This window comes from Mizuhopecten yessoensis, unplaced genomic scaffold, assembly GCF_002113885.1.
Source record: "Mizuhopecten yessoensis strain PY_sf001 unplaced genomic scaffold, ASM211388v2 scaffold3555, whole genome shotgun sequence".
Taxonomy (NCBI): Eukaryota; Metazoa; Mollusca; class Bivalvia; order Pectinida; family Pectinidae; genus Mizuhopecten; species Mizuhopecten yessoensis.
In genome coordinates this window covers 197,558-217,664 of record NW_018405103.1, presented here as the reverse complement: position 1 = coordinate 217,664, position 20,107 = coordinate 197,558, and the positions used below count along the sequence as shown (strand labels likewise).

Here is a 20,107-nt window from a genome sequence, read left to right as displayed (position 1 = left end):
CGACAGTCCACACAAATTCGTTCAATGGTTGGAACAGCGTGTTGTCGCGTGCTGATTGGCAAACAAAGTAGTACTTTGAAATTTTAACAAACACTTCAATTTTATTCTACAATTCAGTATCAATACAATTGCGTATGATATGTCTATAGGGTGATTTAAGATTATCAATTAAACTCTGAGCTGAAAGTTAGATTTGAAATTGTTTCGATTCTTCCCCGGAACAAATTTTGCGCATGGATAAATACAGTGAACACCGCAAATCCGACCTTGCCCTCAACGAGGGAGTTATTTTTGGAAGTTGATTCGAACTTTTCTCTTTGCTCATTTTGTGAAGAATCCAGACGTGCATTTATTTGTTGATGGTATGGGAGTCTGACTACAGTCGGTAGATTCTATAACAGCCTCGTTATTTGACATGTCGTCAGAAACTCAAGAAAACGGTGGCTGCAAGACGCGTGAAACTGATATCGTTTGAAGTGAGCGATCTTGCGACGGAGCACAGGCCGGGGTTCGTTACAAATGTCTGAAATGTTTATGTGTGCTGTGACTCATATCAGTAGGTCTGTAACATATGTGTCAGTAGGTCTATATAATATGTGTATTTCAAACATTTGTAACGATCCCCTGTTAATCAGTGCAGTGTAACAGACGATGTTGCTGATAAATTGCATGAGTGTTAAAATTGTTTCCATTGCCGGCATTGGTGATTTCAACCGATATTGCAGACAGACCTTGGTCTTGTTTTTGTTGTAATAAAAGTATTTTTTTCTTTTGCACATAAATTGACAATGACATTGTCAATGCCCAGCGATATTTCAGCAGCCATCATGTTTATTTACATTGGATATTGTAGTTCCGGTCAGTGTGGTAATTAATACGCTTAGAATTGTGTCTCGTGCGGCATGGTAATTCAAGTCCCATCAACGACACAGCTTTCAAAGAGGCTATATAGTGACAATGCCATGCAAATGTAAATATATGTATAGTAAGAAGAATTGGTAGAATATACAGTTGTACATTAAAGAAGTGTGAGTTAAAAGGGGAGATTTATTTACTTTCGTGATATTTTCCAGCGCTTCATTGACTGTTTGCCAGTCATTTCCCCAACACATCCTGGAATACTTTTAAGCTACTTCCAAACTTCGTTAAATATTTTCGAGATATTTCATTGAATACATTTTAAGACATTTCCTTAACTGTTTTTTAATCACTTCAATAATATTTATCTACAAAGTAAAAGAAGAAAACTTAAACCAAACACAAAAACATAAAATAAAAATAAAAACATTTCAAATATGCATGACATTTTATTGCAAAACAAATTTTTGATGAGAGAACAGACGTAAGTAGATTTGAGATACACAGTTTAGGAACAATATATATCAAATCAATTTAGCTTAATCACAAATTTTACGTGAACCAGGTACATGTATCCCTGTTAACACTGACCAGTGTGAAGTGCAATATTAATCCGGATATTAAACACATCTAGAAATGACACATGATATTTTATACAAAACCATGTGAACACTTAATGAAGTACAAATGACACAACATGATTTAAAAACCATGTGATCATTTAAATAGCTACACTTCTACCATGCGTTCGCTGTGAAGACACTTTTATTTGGTTAATAATCATATATTATTTTCCAAACAATGCCGTGCAACTCTCTTCCAAATGCCTCCATTGTATATTGCATTGCAAGGGTAAACAAACATGTAGGGAAACACGCATGTCTTTTCTCGTATACTTGAAGATTTGAGGAACGAAAAAAAAAGGATTCTATTTAATCTCTAGATCAACAAAAACACCGTTCAAGGTCAAGTCATGTAAAAATGTTTGGCCGAACTTAGCATGAGAGTAACTTGGAATTGGGTCTGTCAGTCTGTCGAGTGTTGATTTCATGTGTTGATGAATGAAATCGATAGATTGAAGCTTTTGATTGATTGAAATAAACATTTTGATAAAGCATGACGTCAGTGTTTATTTATCAACGACACAGCTTTCAAATATCCTATATAGTGACAATGCCATGCACATGTAAATATATTGCATTATGAAGGTGTATAGGCACTGAGGTAGACATGAAAACACATTTTCCATAGAATAGAAACAATCAACATACATGTGTATGCTACGGTGCAGATCTTACTCGGGATTCGATTTTTTTTCATTTTTTCCAAAATTTGTCTCATCCTTATCATTCATTCCTACATAAAATCCACATAAGTCGATTATTTCTTTTATATCAAAACACGATATTATACGAAAAACGCGAACAAAACACGACGGACATTATATACAAAACCATGAAAAACATTAATAGTAGCTAATAATTGAACGACATATAAAAATGTACAAAACCATGTTATCACTGACCATTATTACAGAAAACTCGAAATGATATTATATAATATATAATATCATGTATTATACAAACACGGATATCACACACTTGATGAGCAGAACATTTTCATCTAAATTGGAGTACACCACATTTACAAAATAACGAACAAACATAATCTTAAATTTAATCTAAAACTATTACAAAAACCAGAGTTAGATGCACCAGTAAACTTAGCTGCGGTAAAGTATCCGAATGATACTGTTAATCAATTACGGGTTAGCTCCCTTGGTACAGTTATCATCATATTACGAGTCATTTTCACATTACGAATACATCATCCTCGATATCCAGGGGTTACGCTTACCTAACGTCAGCTAACGTAGGGGAGCGTAACCCCTGGATATCGAGGATGCGAATATATGAACATTGATCAGATGGTATGACCTTCGTGGTTATGTACAAATATTTTCATTTTCATTGGGATATCGATTTTTTTTTTGTCATCAAAAATACATTAATCTAAACATTCTTGTTTAATTATGTTGCCATATAAAAACATAAATTAATCTCACAAATAAAATAGAGGATGTCACTCACATCCCATCACACAAGAGATGTCTATGTTTTAACTGCAAATAAATACAAAAAAATCCAAAGCCCTAGCTTGTGTCAATTACAAACTGACTCGGGAGGTTTGGGTCCGTTTTCATGAAACTGTTCTCATGTTTAAGCATGGGTTCTGTGTTCAAACCATCCTTTTTTGTAACTCGCTTAAATCATGCGACACAAGTGTGAAGTCTCTCTAAAATTCTTAAAAATCACTAACAAAAATATTATAAATGTTTTACTGGAGCAAGAAAATGGCCTTGAGCACAGAATATGAGTTTGATGAAAACAGTTTCTTGAACACGGACCTTGGTAATATTGTATTTATTTCCTAATGAAACCGAGGCAACTACAAATTGTATGATCACACGTAAACATACAATTAAAATACAGAGAGAATAAAGCGCCGCAGGTATAGTTATTTTTTATTCTGTAGGTTATAAATTTCAATTGATATGCACAGGAAATGTAGCACATTGCATTGATATTATCGTCCGGGTAATTGTAGGTAAATTTAGATAAGAAATATCAAATGACAAGTGAACGGATTTGCCATGGATCATACATGACATGTGCAAAATGGATATTATAAGATAGGATACCACCACCTGTATCTCGTTATTCAAACCTAAAGAACTCACGACAGTTGCATATAGTACATTAGTGTAATGAACCAATATACATAGATAGTATCGCGAGCAGGTTGTGTACGGCGTAAAAGTGTTTGTTATATACTGCAATGATCAGTAAATGATCTAAATAACAAAAACATAATATCGCGAGCAGGTTGTTTAGGATGTGTAAATACTGTAATTATTAGGAAATATTTACAATTCTACTGAACTTAAACACAATAATCTCACAAAAGAGGGGGTTTATTTTTTTCATAAACTTTCTAGTTGGCGTTTGTGCACAGTTAGTGATGACGTCACTAGCATCAGAATCTTCCACGGAATTACACCTGCTTAAGTTTGATATTTTGATTTATCAAAACAATATAAAAATGACACTTAATATAAATTAAGGGCTGAATCCTGTTGTGTTTAGGTGTATGGGGTATTAACCTCATAAACCACAAGATAACTGGATCCAATGCTTAAATTATCTAGACTATCTGGTTCTTTATTGTGATACAATCAGTAAACGGTTTTTCACACAAACACACATACTTAGTATTACGAACAAGTTGTGTATAATTTGTATATATCTGTCCAGTAGTAAGAACATTGACTTCCGAGTATATTGTAATAGTGTTATGCAATACTATTATATGTAAATTTGGTGCTATAGGTATTGCATTTACTAATATGAATTTTAAAATAAAAACATCAAAAATATCACATATAATGCGCCGAATTACCAATATTTATGTATCAAGATGAAATCCAATCAATAAGGCTGGAGGCAGAAAAGTGAATTTGTTAACGTATGATAAATAATCTATTGAATAAATTGTTAGAAAAGAAATTCGATACTTTTCAAATCTATAGAAAAGTTTTCCAAAAGAACCGTTAACAACTACATAAACCGATGAAGGTGTGTAATCAACTTCAAATTATCTAATATATTGAAAGAGAAGTAATAAATGCATTCAACGAACATATATCATTCATATAGCGAAATATGGATCATTTTGTCTTACAAGTAAAACACTATAACTGATAAACATATAACCATCATCTAGGTTTATATAAAGAACTTGAGTGATGATTGTTCCTGCTGCCATTTTGGACGAGACCATGTTACTGTTAACAAGTCTGTCGAAGTAACATCTAAGTCCCTCAAGTCTGGTGAGAAAGACCTGGTTCAGTGGCGGACTTCTCTTGGTATGGTGGCGGTCGCAGCAAAATCATTCACATTTCCAACAGGAATCTTGGTGTGGTTTGAATTCTAACTAGCTTAGACGGTGTTCAATCAAATCGTCCATAAACACCTCACGTGATGATGTACAAAATATAGATAGCAAACCCCAAAACAACGTTTAGCGTTGTTCGATAATCAAACAGCTTGCCTGCGGAATTTTCCACTGACGTTAATGCGGCACCCCTCACCTCGTCGTCGAAGGGAATATTTTTGAGCTGATAGTTACAGAAGTCGCGGTCTTTGCAATGACAAACACTGGCATTCTCCGTCTGGTTACAGGCGGCGATTTTCCAGTCGTGGTCACAAGTCCGCATGTACACTGAAATAGTAAAACTGGGTTAACATGGTGTATACTGAAACAAATCAAACTATAAGTAAAACTGAATGTAAATTTGGATTGTATCCTAACTAAACATGTTATCCTTGGATTATTAATAAACATAATTTCCTTGGATTATCAATAAACATGATTTCCTTGGATTAACAATAAACATGATTGTCTTGGATTAAACATGATTTCATTGGACTAAGAATAAACATGATTTCATTGGATAATCAATAAACATGATTTCCTTGGATTATGAATAAACATGATTGTCTTGGATTAAACATGATTTCATTGGACTAAGAATAAACATGATTTCCTTGGACTAAGAATAAACATGATTTCCTTGGATTGTATCATAAATAAACATGACTTCCTTGGATTATAACGAACCATGATCAACACTAAACAATTTATAACCTACCGTTATGTTTTACACAATCTGTATAATTTTTGTACGTTGAAAAAAAGATATATTAAAATACACTTGCGAATAATCTTTCAATCCAATATAACATTGAAAAACATCAGTAATAAAACTGACTCTAAGTCAATTGAATAACAAAATATGTGAACATTATGTGATGCTAATTGAAATGAGAAATAAAATAATGTTGACGGATCTGGATAGCATTTGTGTATCCCAAATTTAAAGAAATAACATAAGTTTTGAGTATCGTTTTACAGTATCAGGGAAAGTTACCATCATCATATACTGTATGTCAAGTTGACATCGTGATCTTTGGTCCAAAATACGTTTTTAGTGTTGTCATGGCAAAGGGTTAGATGGGCATAGAAAGACTACGTGTTTATAATAAGAATTGTTTATCACATGGTGATCCCATTCGACTGCATTATTTGTGCCTTGTCCGGTTCACTGTATCGGAATACCTGGTGTGTAGAAGTCTTCACTGAGTGTGACTGAATTGCGTTCATCTGATCTGTTCATCCCTTTATAAACAGCGGAATGACCTGTCATGTTATGTAATGCCTGTTCATTACTTACCATCGATCACATGACCTAGAATTCTTTTTCTCATTGCCGCAATTTTGCATGTGCCGTTACAACGTTCAATGTTTTCCACGTGTCCGACTGTAAGCTTGCGAGCCTTCCGGTCACATATGTCGGGATGTCGTCTGTTGTCGCATTTGTAACACATCAGCCCATACCCTGAAACAATCACAGAAAAAAACCTCAAAAGTACACGGTTATATTTCTTTTATTTATTGTGAGGAGAAGAGACGCTATCAAAAGGACAGGATATCGATGAAGACATATAAAGGAAATGTTTTATACAAAATTGAAGTGAAAGAATATCAAATGTTGTCCTGATGAAAATTACAATTCCAGACCACCATGTCTGCGCTTCCAATTGGTCAAATAATTTACTGAAATATTTCAAATATTGGTAGTGACTGGTGCTAATGCCTTTACTTATTATTGTTCCCTTTCTTTAACCTAGACACACATCCATGTATAGTCAAAATTCAGAGATTAATATCATTATTATTCCGTTACATCTTGGGTTTGACCATTAATGTATTGATAGAAGATCGCATCCCATATCAATTATAACAATGTCATTGGAAAAAAAATATTCTTGAAAATATTTTGGAATTCAAAACCCTTTTATACATGCCATAACTCCCTATGTTAAGTCATTTTTTCCATTGTTTTATATGTTTATTTATTCATTCAAAATAATATTCCTGACCTAATTTCTCCTCCCATTTTGATAAAAAAAATGCGCACTGTTCAGTGCTCCCATTATTAATAGTGATGCACCTAATTTGTCCATATTGTTGAGATATCTCTTGTTTATTTCTGCATGAAATTTAGTTTAATTGACAAAATCATATTTACAACAAAATTTAACAAGGTGTTTATAAAAAATAAACACAATGTTAATTTTGTTGTAAAAATGATTTTGTCAATTAGCATTTATCATGGTTAAAATTTTAAGAAACGCGGATAATGATATGAATATTGCCACTAAAAGTGCTTGATAATTATCTAGTTCATGACCATGACCATGGCCGTGACCATAACCATGACCATGGCCGTTTCGGGGTAACAAACCTTAAACAAACAAACAAACAAACAAACAAGAGAAACAATCAGGCTTTGTATCGTAAAGTGAATGGGGTTGCTTTAATTACTCGTATTCATCTTTAAAATAAAACTTTGAAACTAGAATAGGTGAAACATCTAATGTTTCGGCTAACAAAGTAAAGACAGCCACAGCTGAGCGTCGGAGTCAATAAGTACAGTTCATTGTTGTTGTTGACACTATAATTAATTGCGCATTTTCTGTACAATGACACACTGTCAAGGGTATGGTCAAGCCGCCCTTCCGATACGCATCCTATGTAGCATGAGAACACATCCGTCTACAAATCAGCTCGGCAGCTGTAAAAACCTTTGTATGTTGAAAGAAAACTACACACGACTTACTGGCTAGTTGTCGAGTGTATTAACACAGAAAACTAAACACAACTTACTGGCTAGTTGTCTAGTGTATTAACAAAACAAACTACACACGACTTACCGGCTAGTTGTCGAGTGTATTAAAACAGTAAGCCGTGTGCAGTTTTCTGTTTTAATACACACGACTTACCGGCTAGTTGTCGAGTGTATTAACACAGAAAACTACACATTAACACAGAAAACTACACACGGCTTACTGGCTAGTAGTCGAGTGTATTAACACAGAAAACTACACACGAGTTACTGGCTAGTAGTCGAGTGTATTAACAAAGAAAACTACACACGACTTACTGGCTAGTTGTCTTGTGTATTAACAAAACAAACTACACACGACTTACCAACTAGTTGTCGAGTGTATTAACACAGAAAACTACACACAACTTACTGGCTAGTAGTCGAGTGTATTAACACAAAAAACTACACACGACTTACTGGCTAGTTGACTAGTGTATTAACAAAACAAACTACACACGACTTACCGGCTAGTTGTCGAGTGTATTAAAACAGAAAACTGCACACGGCTTACTGGCTAGTAGTCGAGTGTATTAACACAAACAACTACACACGACTTACTGGCTAGTTGTCGAGTGTATTAAAACAGTAAGCCGTGTGCAGTTTTCTGTTTTAATACACTCGACTACTAGCCAGTAAGCCGTTTGCAGTTTTCTGTTTTAATACACACGACTTACCGGCTAGTTGTCGAGGGTATTAAAACAGAAAACTGCACACGGCTTACTGGCTAATAGTCGAGGGTATTAACACAAACAACTACACTCGACTTACTGGCTAGTTGTCGAGTGTATTAACACAGAAAACTACACACAGCTTACTGGCATGGCTAGTTGTCGAGTGTTTTAACAAAAAAACTACACACGAGTTACTGGCTAGTAGTCGAGTGTATTAACACAGAAAACTACACACGGCTTACCGGCTAGTTGTCGAGTGTATTTACACAGAAAACTACACACGATTTACTGGCTAGTTGTCGAGTGGATTAACACAGAAAACCACACACGACTTACTGGCTAATAGTCGAGGGTATTAACACAAACAACTACACACGACTTACTGGCTAGGAGTCGAGTGTATTAACACAAACAACTACACACGACTTACTGGCTAGGAGTCGAGTGTATTAACACCGAGAACTAAACACAACTTACTGGCTAGCTGTCTAGTGTATTAACAAAAAAAACTACACACGACATACTGGCTAGTAGTCGAGTGTATTAACAAAGAAGTTGTCGAGTGTATTAACAAAAAAACTACACACGAGTTACTGGCTAGTAGGCGAGTGTATTAACACCGAAAACCAAACACAACTTACTGGCTAGCTGTCTAGTGTATTAACAAAATAAACTACACACGACTTACCGGCTAGTTGTCGAGGGTATTAAAACAGAAAACTGCACACGGCTTACTGGCTAGTTGTCGAGTGTATTAAAACAGAAAACTAAACACAGCTTACTGGCATGGTTAGTTGTCGAGTGTTTTAACAAAAAAAACTACACACGACTTACTGGCTAGTAGTCGAGTGTATTAACACCGAAAACTAAACACAACTTACTGGCTAGTTGTCTAGTGTATTAACAAAACAGACTACACACGACTTACCAACTAGTTGTCGAGTGTATTAACACAGAAAACTACACACGATTTACTGGCTATTTGCCGAGTGTATTAACACAGAAAACTACACACAACTTACTGGCTAGTAGTCGAGTGTATTAACACCGAAAACTAAACACAACTTACTGGCTAGTTGTCTAGTGTATTAACACAACAAACTACACACGACTTACCAACTAGTTGTCGGGTGTATTAACACAGAAAACTACACACGATTTACTGGCTATTTGCCGAGTGTATTTACACAGAAAACTAAACACGACTTACTGGTTAGTTGTCTAGTGTATTAACAAAACAAACTACACACGACTTACCGGCTAGTTGTCGAGAGTAATAACACAGAAAACTACACACAATTTACAGGCTAGTTGTCGAGTATATTAAAAAAAAGAAAACTACACCCGACTTACTGGCTAGTTGTCGAGTGTAATAACACAGAAAACTACACACGGCTTACTGGCTAGTTGTCGAGTGTATTAAAACAGAAAACTACACACAGCTTACTTGCATGGTTAGTTGTCGAGTGTTTTAACAAAAAAACTACACACGACTTACTGGCTAGTTGTCGAGTGTAATAACACAGAAAACTACACACGGCTTACTGGCTAGTTGTCGAGTGTATTAAAACAGAAAACTACACACAGCTTACTTGCATGGTTAGTTGTCGAGTGTTTTAACAAAAAAACTACACACGACTTACTGGCTAGTTGTCGAGTGTAATAACACAGAAAACTACACACGGCTTACTGGCTAGTTGTCGAGTGTATTAAAACAGAAAACTACACACAGCTTACTGGCATGGTTAGTTGTCGAGTGTTTTAACAAAAAAAACTACACACGACTTACTGGCTAGTAGTCGAGTGTATTAACACAGAAAACTAAACACAACTTACTGGCTAGTTGTCTAGTGTATTAACAAAACAAACTACACACGACTTACCAACTAGTTGTCGAGTGTATTAACACAGAAAACTACACACGATTTACTGGCTATTTGCCGAGTGTATTAACACAGAAAACTACACACAACTTACTGGCTAGTAGTCGAGTGTATTAACACCGAAAACTAAACACAACTTACTGGCTAGTTGTCTAGTGTATTAACAAAACAAACTACACACGACTTACCAACTAGTTGTCGAGTGTATTAACACAGAAAACTACACACGATTTACTGGCTATTTGCCGAGTGTATTAACACAGAAAACTAAACACGACTTACTGGTTAGTTGTCTAGTGTATTAACAAAACAAACTACACACGACTTACCGGCTAGTTGTCGAGAGTAATAACACAGAAAACTACACACAATTTACAGGCTAGTTGTCGAGTATATTAAAAAAAAGAAAACTACACCCGACTTACTGGCTAGTTGTCGAGTGTAATAACACAGAAAACTACACACGGCTTACTGGCTAGTTGTCGAGTGTATTAAAACAGAAAACTACACACAGCTTACTTGCATGGTTAGTTGTCGAGTGTTTTAACAAAAAAACTACACACGACTTACTGGCTAGTTGTCGAGTGTAATAACACAGAAAACTACACACGGCTTACTGGCTAGTTGTCGAGTGTATTAAAACAGAAAACTACACACAGCTTACTTGCATGGTTAGTTGTCGAGTGTTTTAACAAAAAAACTACACACGACTTACTGGCTAGTTGTCGAGTGTAATAACACAGAAAACTACACACGGCTTACTGGCTAGTTGTCGAGTGTATTAAAACAGAAAACTACACACAGCTTACTTGCATGGTTAGTTGTCGAGTGTTTTAACAAAAAAAACTACACACGACTTACTGGCTAGTAGTCGAGTGTATTAACACAGAAAACTAAACACAACTTACTGGCTAGTTGTCTAGTGTATTAACAAAACAAACTACACACGACTTACCAACTAGTTGTCGAGTGTATTAACACAGAAAACTACACACGATTTACTGGCTATTTGCCGAGTGTATTAACACAGAAAACTACACACAACTTACTGGCTAGTAGTCGAGTGTATTAACACCGAAAACTAAACACAACTTACTGGCTAGTTGTCTAGTGTATTAACAAAACAAACTACACACGACTTACCAACTAGTTGTCGAGTGTATTAACACAGAAAACTACACACGATTTACTGGCTATTTGCCGAGTGTATTAACACAGAAAACTAAACACGACTTACTGGCTAGTAGTCGAGTGTATTAACACCGAAAACTAAACACAACTTACTGGCTAGTTGTCTAGTGTATTAACAAAACAAACTACACACGACTTACCAACTAGTTGTCGAGTGTATTAACACAGAAAACTACACACGATTTACTGGCTATTTGCCGAGTGTATTAACACAGAAAACTACACACAACTTACTGGCTAGTAGTCGAGTGTATTAACACCGAAAACTAAACACAACTTACTGGCTAGTTGTCTAGTGTATTAACAAAACAAACTACACACGACTTACCAACTAGTTGTCGAGTGTATTAACACAGAAAACTACACACGATTTACTGGCTATTTGCCGAGTGTATTAACACAGAAAACTACACACAACTTACTGGCTAGTAGTCGAGTGTATTAACACCGAAAACTAAACACAACTTACTGGCTAGTTGTCTAGTGTATTAACAAAACAAACTACACACGACTTACCAACTAGTTGTCGAGTGTATTAACACAGAAAACTACACACGATTTACTGGCTATTTGCCGAGTGTATTAACACAGAAAACTACACACGACTTACTGGCTAGTAGTCGAGTGTATTAACACCGAAAACTAAACACAACTTACTGGCTAGTTGTCTAGTGTATTAACAAAACAAACTACACACGACTTACCAACTAGTTGTCGAGTGTATTAACACAGAAAACTACACACGATTTACTGGCTATTTGCCGAGTGTATTAACACAGAAAACTACACACGACTTACTGGCTAGTAGTCGAGTGTATTAACACAGAAAACTACACACGACTTACTGGCTAGTTGTCGAGTGTATTAACACAGAAAACTACACACGGCTTACTGGCTAGTTGTCGAGTGTATTAACACAGAAAACTACACACGACTTAGGCATAGATCATCCATATATATATGTATATTTATATTCAACCTAAATTATGCTAATATTTATCATACTTTAGCTTGAAATAGTGAATGTTTATGAAGAAACATTTAAAGAAATGTCTTGAAGCTTCAAAATGCAGGTTAGCAGAACATAAGTGTGATATATACGGTTTGCAATAGCTGATATTTTAATCTTCACAAAAATAGTTTCTCGTTATTAATAGTAGGTGTTAAGATGATTATTTTGTGCGGCATACGTGTAGGAGTACTTCCTCCTTTAAAATAGTGTCGGGCACTGAGTTGATGAGTCATATTTCTCAGCAACACTCATAAACACAGTACGGTGTTTGTTCGTGAAAACTAGGAAATTCTGAGAATCAATGACCATCCTTTAAAATCTCCGTTTCCTTATAAATATACCGTTTATTACCACAAACAGGTTAAATGTAGCTGATTAAATAAAGAATACATATATAAAAGTATACGTTGTATTAGCATAGCGACGGTTCTACCAAATAAGTTGTCATTTTTTTCCTACGGTCATTGTAGAATGTACCGCCATGTGTGTAATGTTTTTTAAGGCTGTACCTCCATGCGTGTAATGTTGTTTAAAGATGTACCTACACATGTGTAAGGTTATTTAAGGATGTACCTCCATGTTTGTAATGTTGTTTAATGATGTACCTCCATGTGTATACGGTTATTTAATGATCCGCCATGTGTGTAATGTTGATTAAAGATGTACCTTCACTTGTGTAAGGTTATTTAAGCGTGTAATGTTGTTTAAAGCTGTACCTTCACATGTGTACGGTTATTTAGGGATGTACCGGCATGTGTGTAAGCTTATTTACGGATATACCTCCATGTGTGTAATGTTTTTTAAAGATGTACCTTCACATGTGTAAGGTTATTTAAGGATGTACCTCCATGTGTGTAAGGTTATTTAACGATCTACCTCCATGTGTGAACTGTTATTTAATGATGTTCCTCCATGTGTTTAAGGTTATTTAAGGATGTACCTCAACGAGTGTAAGACTATTTAAGGATGTACCTCAATGTGTGAACTGTTATTTAATGATGTACCTCCATGTGTGTAAGGGTTTTTTAAGGATGTACCGCCATGTGTGTAAGGTTATTTAAGGTTGTATCTTATTGTGTGTAAGGTTATTTAAGGATGTTCCTCCATGTGTGTACGGTTATTTAAGGATGTACCGCCATGTGTGTAAGCTTATTTACGGATATACCTCCATGTGTGTAAGGTTATTTAATTGTGTACCTCAATGTGTGTAAGATTATTTAAGGATGTACCTCCATGTGTGTACGGTTATTTAAGGTTGTACCTCCATGTGTATAAGGTTATTTAATTATGTACCTTAATGTGTGTACGATTATTTAAGGATTTAACTCCATGTGTGTAAGGTTATTTAAGGTTGTATCTCCATGTATATAAGGTTATTTAATTATGTACCTCAATGTGTGTAAGATTGTTTAAGGATTTACCTCCTTGTTTATAAGATTATTTAAGGATGTATCTCCATGTGTGTAATGTTATTTAATGATGTACCTCCATGTGTGTAAGGGTATCGAAGGGTGTACCTCCATGTGTGTAAGGTTATTTAAGGGTGTACCTCCATGTGTGTAAGGTTATTTAAGGGTGTACGTCCATGTGTATACGGTTATTTAATTATGTACCTTAATGTGTGAAGATTATTTAAGGGTGTACCTCCATGTGGGTACGGTTATTTAAGGTTGTACCTCCATGTGTATACGGTTATTTAATGATGTACATCACTGTGTGTAAGGTTATTTAAGGATGTACCTCCATGTGTATAAGGTTATTTAAGGATGTACCTCCATGTGTATACGGTTATTTAAGGATGTACATCACTGTGTGTAAGGTTATTTAAGGATGTACCTCAATGTGTGTAAGATTATTAAAGTATGTATCTCAATGTGTGTAAGATTATTTAAGGATGTACCTCAATGTGTGTAAGGGTATTGAAGGATGTACCTCCATGTGTGTAAGGTTATTTAAGGATGTACCTCAATGTGTGTAAGGTTATTTAAGGATGTACCTCCATGTGTGTAATGTTATTTAAGGATGTACCTCTATGTGTGTAAGGTTATTTAAGGATGTACCTCCATGTGTATACGGTTATTTAATGATGTACATCACTGTGTGTAAGGTTATTTAAGGATGTACCTCAATGTGTGTGAGATTATTTAAGTATGTACCTCAATGTGTGTAAGGGTATTGAAGGGTGTACCTCCATGTGTGGAAGATTATTTAAGGATGTACCTCAATGTGTGTAAGGGTATTGAAGGGTGTACCTCCATGTGTGTAAGATTATTTAAGGATTGACCTCTATGTGTGTAAGGTTATTTAAGGAGGTACCTCCATGTGTGTAATGGTATTTAAGGATGTACCTCCATGTGTGCAAGGGTATTAAAGGGTGTACCTCCATGTGTGTAAGATTATTTAAGGAGTTACCTCTATGTGTGTAAGGGTATTGAAGGGTGTACCTCAATGTGTGTAAGGTTATTTAAGGATGTATCTCCATGTGTGTAAGGTTATTTAAGGGTGTACCTCCATGTGTTTAAGGTTATTTAAGGATGTACCTCCATGTGTGTAAGATCATTTAAGGATGTACCTCCTTGTGTGTAAGATCATTTAAGGATGTACCTCCATGTGTGTAAGATCATTTAAGGATGTACCTCCTTGTGTGTAAAATTACTGAAGGATTTACCTCCATGTGTGTAAGATTATTTAAGGATGTACCTCCATGTTTGTAAGGTTATTTAAGGATGTACCTCCATGCGAACTGTTGGAATATTCGTCACTGAACACAAGCGAACTTTCCGAAAATTCGGAAAGATGCTACATTCAAGCAGATTATATTTCTCGTAAGGTGCATCTAGAAACAACACTGGACAGTAAACAAAGAAAGCTACACTTTTGACGTTTTGTCTTTCTATCTATACAAACTGCCAAACAAACAGTATGTGTCCTTTATGGATGTATGTCCATGTGTTACGCTCACTTACATTCCATGCACCCTGGAATATGGCATGGCAATCAAACTAGTCTACTGACAATCAAACTAGTCTACTGGCAAACAAACTAGTCTACTGGCAGCAATCTTACTAGTCTACTGGCAGCAATCAAACTAGTCTACTGGCAATCAAACTAGTCTACTGGCAAACAAACTAGTCTACTGGTAGCAATCAAACTAGTCTACTGGCAATCAAACTAGTCTACTGGCAAACAAACAAGTCTACTGGCAATCAAACTAGTCTACTGGCAATCAAACTAACAACTGACATTCAAACTAGTCTACTGACAATTAAACTAGTCAACTGGCAATCAAACTAGTCTACTGACAATCAAACTAGTCTACAGGCAATCAAACGAGCCTACTGGCAATCAAACTAGTCTACTGGCAACCAAACTAGTCTACTGGCAAACAAACAAGTCTTCTGGCAATCAAACTAGTCTTCTGGCAATCAAAGTAGTCTACTGGCAAACAAACTAGTCTACTGGCAATCAAACTAGTCTACTGGCAAACAAACAAGTCTACTGGCAATCAAACTAGTCTACTGGCAAACAAACAAGTCTTCTGTCAATCAAACTAGTCTTCTGGCAATCAAAGTAGTCTACTGGCAAATAAACTAGTCTACTGACAATCAAACTAGTCTACAGGCAATCAAACGAGTCTACTGGCAATCAAACTAGTCTACTGGCAATCAAACTAGTCTTCTGGCAGTCAAAGTAGTCTACTGGCAAACAAACTAGTCTACTGACAATCAAACTAGTCTACTGACAATTAAACTAGTCTACTGCCAATCAAACAAGTCTACTGACAATCGAACTAGTCTACTGACAATCAATCTAGTCTACTGACAATCAAACTATTCTACTGGCAATCAATCTAGTCTTCTGGCAAACAAACTTGTCTACTGGCAGCAATCTTACTAGTCTACTGGCAACCAAACTAGTCTACTGCCAATCAAACTAGTCTACAGGCAAACAAACGAGTCTACTGGCAGCAATCTTACTAGTCTACTGGCATTCACACTAGTCTACTGACAATCAAACTAGTCTACTGACAATTAAACTAGTCTACTGGCATTCAAACTAGTCTACTGACAATCAAACTAGTCTACTGGCAATCAAACTAGTCTACTGGCAATCAAACAAGTCTACTGGCAATCAAACTAGTCTTCTGGCAATCAAAGTAGTCTACTGGCAAACAAACTAGTCTACTGACAATCAATCTAGTCTACTGGCAATCAAACTAGTCTTCTGGCGGTCAAAGTAGTCTACTGGCAAACAAAGTAGTCGACTGACAATCAAACTAGTCTACTGGCAAACAAACGAGTCTACTGGCAATCAAACTAGTCTTCTGACAATCAAAGTAGTCTACTGGCAAACAAAGTAGTCGACTGACAATCAAACTAGTCTACTGGCAATCAAACTAGTCTACTGACAATCAATCTAGTCTTCTGGCAATCAATCTAGTCTACTGGCAAACAAAGTAGTCGACTGACAATCAAACTAGTTTATAGGCAATGAAACTAGTCTACTGGCAATCAAACTTGTCTACTGACAATCAATCTAGTCTGCTAACAATCAAACTATTATATTGTCAATCAAACTAGTCTACTGGCAAACAAAGAAGTCTACTGACAATCAATCTAGTCTACTGGCAATGAAACTAGTCTCCTGGCAATCTAGCTTGTCTAATGGCAATCAAACTAGTCTACTGGCAATCAAACTAGTCTACTGGCAATCAAACTAGTCTACTGACAATCAAACTAGTCTACTGGCAGCAATCAAACTAGTCTACTGGCAATCAAACTAGTCTACTGACAATCAAACTAGTCTACTGGCAATCAAACTAGTCTACTGGCAGCAATCAAACTAGTCTACTGGCAATCAAACTAGTCTACTGACAATCATACTAATCTACTGGCAATCAAACTAGTCTACTGGCAATCAAACTAGTCTACTGGCAAACAAACGAGTCTACTGGCAATCAAACTAGTCTATAGGCAATGAAACTAGTCTACTGGCAATCAAACTAGTCTACTAGCAGCGATCAAACTAGTCTACTGGAAAACAAAGTAGTCTACTGGCAAACAAACTAGTCTACTGACAATCAAACTAGTCTACTGACAATTAAACTAGTCTACTGGCAATCAAAGTAGTCTACTGGCAAACAAACTAGTCTACTGACAATCAAACTAGTCTACTGACAATTAAACTAGTCTACTGGAAAACAAAGTAGTCTACTGGCAAACAAACTAGTCTACTGACAATCAAACTAGTCTACTGACAATTAAACTAGTCTACTGGCAATCAAAGTAGTCTACTGGCAAACAAACTAGTCTACTGACAATCAAACTAGTCTACTGACAATTAAACTAGTCTACTGGCAATCAAACTAGTCTTCTGACAATCAAACTAGTCTTCTGGCAATCAAACTAGTCTACTGACAATCAAACTAATCTACTGGCAATCAAACTAGTCTACTGGCAATCAAACAAGTCTACTGGCAAACAAATGAGTCTACTGGCAATCAAACTAGTCTATAGGCAATGAAACTAGTCTACTGGCAATCAAACTAGTCTACTAGCAGCGATCAAACTAGTCTACTGGAAAACAAACTAGTCTACTGGCAATCAAACTAGTCTACTGGCAATCACACTAGTCTACTAGCAATCAAACTAATCTACTGGCAAACAAACTAGTCTACTGGCAATCAAACTAGTCTACTGGCAATCAAACTAGTCGTTAGGCAATGAAACTAGTCTACTGGCGAACAAAGTAGTCTACTGGCATCATCCAAAATAGCGAGTTCGATTTTGTCATGACATATTCCAGTGATGCAGAGAAGCCTACTCCTGGATTGTTGAGGAATGAACTTTCCATCTTTAAAGAATCATAGATGGCACTGATGCTATTTAAAGATATATTCTACAGTTGATGAAATTATAAAATAAAAGACATGGGCCTTTAATCAATTCATTTCATTGAATTATAACAATTTCATATTAACTTACATAAGTCAAGCAAACAAAGTCGATATCAAATTTATCAACCCACAAAGGATATTAATGATCATTTAATGAACCAAAGCTTTCGCGCGATATTGTTTTCTTCATTAAATGGACTTTGAAATTGATAAAGATGGACTTGATACGTCCTGAAGTATCAACATTATGGCTGTATCTTTAATTGTGTTGTGCTTATTTGCATTTAAATTAATATTTTTGCAATCTTATTTGCATGAAAATGCAAAAAAAAAAGTTGCAATCGATGCACATCGATTTTGCTTGGAGACACCCTATTAGTAACAAATCGTGCAATGTTTTGTATGATAGACAGAAAAACAAAGATAGGATGGCTACATTTATGTACAGCCACTATAAAACATGCGATGTCGGTATTTGATCCAGGTGTGCTCAGACCGTTAAACTTCCTATGGTTAACAGTGAGATTGGTTCGATATTACACACACAATCATCCGCCAGAACAGAAAAGCACGGCTTTGCGTGAACCAAGAATTACATCTAAACTTACATAAGTAACGCCGATCGGACTTACGGTTATAAACGAATCCGTTAGTTTTTGTTTTAGCATGATTAACAGACATTTTACAAAACGAATTCCCATTGTTGAACAGTCAGTTACAACAACAGATACCCAAAGTATAGATATTTATATTCTGCAATATTAATACATATACTTACAGATTAGATAAATTAACTGGTTACATTTTATCTCTGGAATATAAGGTTTTATGGCAAAAATAAGGTTAACACTTTCTTTATAGTGACAAATATCACTTTCGCTCTTCTCACACATAACCTACCAGTGTTTATTGTGGAAAACTATTCACAATGGACAATGTCCTGTCCATTGTGATTGTCCAGTCCATTGTGACAATTGTCTGTTGTGACAATAGCTGTCATACTCATTGGTAAATATTTCTTCCCTTGAAACGAAGAGATGGAAATGTATCTCCAACACCCCCGCCCCCTTCCCTCCACCCGCCCCAAACAAATATATGCAATTTCGTCCATAATCATTATTTTTATTTTTGAAAGAAAACTGAAATATTTTGCTTTTGTATGAAAAACCTTGCAATTAAATAAGTGTATGCAAGGAGGTCATATAAAAACAAATAAATTGCTTATTCTGACGACTTAATCTACTTTTTTTCCAATTTTGAAGTGCATTTAAACTTTGGTCAATTAGATAGAGCAAACACACCGTTCACTGATGGAAGTTAAAAGCATGAAATGGGAAGTACTAGAGAAGTAACCTACCGGAGTTGACAAGTACGGCAGCGATGAGCGATATTGTGGCGATAACTCTTATCAACATTGTAGGAGATGAAATCGACCACGTCTCAATAAGTTTGATCTGCTGTCGTCTGCTATGAGGATGTAGATGTGTCCTATGAAGATTACACAGTGGATATAAACAAGCCAGCGTCCTGTATCCACATGTATACAATACAACTAGTCATGTTCCGGTTTCCGCCCTGTCGCATAGACATAGCATGTATTGTAGTACTCTCACCTTCACACTGAATTATTGTACAGGGCACTGGGTCGTCGTCTGTCCAGACCTCACGTGAAGTTATCATCATTCCCAAGTGTAAATGTCCTCACTGGGTGGCAGACTCAGTGGTGAGGTCGCCAAGTTAAAACTTCTATAAGAATTTATCAGTAATAGAATTAGGTCCTGCTGTCCTACATATACATATACATAT

At 35.9% G+C, this 20,107-nt stretch overlaps 1 protein-coding gene across 1 annotated transcript; it reads right to left on the bottom strand.

Annotated features, from left to right (window-relative positions):
• Positions 1-1,296: 1,296 nt before the first annotated feature.
• LOC110447647 lies at positions 1,297-20,107 on the bottom strand. The gene is made up of 3 exons (XM_021493489.1): positions 19,659-20,107; positions 6,152-6,316; positions 1,297-5,139 (listed from the first exon to the last, which is right to left on the bottom strand). Exons 1-3 carry the CDS (start codon positions 19,714-19,716, stop codon positions 4,892-4,894), a joined length of 471 nt encoding a protein of 156 aa, XP_021349164.1. The 5' UTR covers positions 19,717-20,107; the 3' UTR covers positions 1,297-4,891.

Coding starts and splice junctions, on each gene's coding strand:
- LOC110447647 (XM_021493489.1), bottom strand. CDS start 19,716: ATGTTGATAAGAGTTATCGCCACAATATCGCTCATCGCTGCCGTACTT. Junction 6,317..19,658: donor TGCCGTACTTGTCAACTCCG/GTAGGTTACTTC, acceptor TGATTGTTTCAG/GGTATGGGCTGATGTGTTAC. Junction 5,140..6,151: donor TCTAGGTCATGTGATCGATG/GTAAGTAATGAA, acceptor TTACTATTTCAG/TGTACATGCGGACTTGTGAC.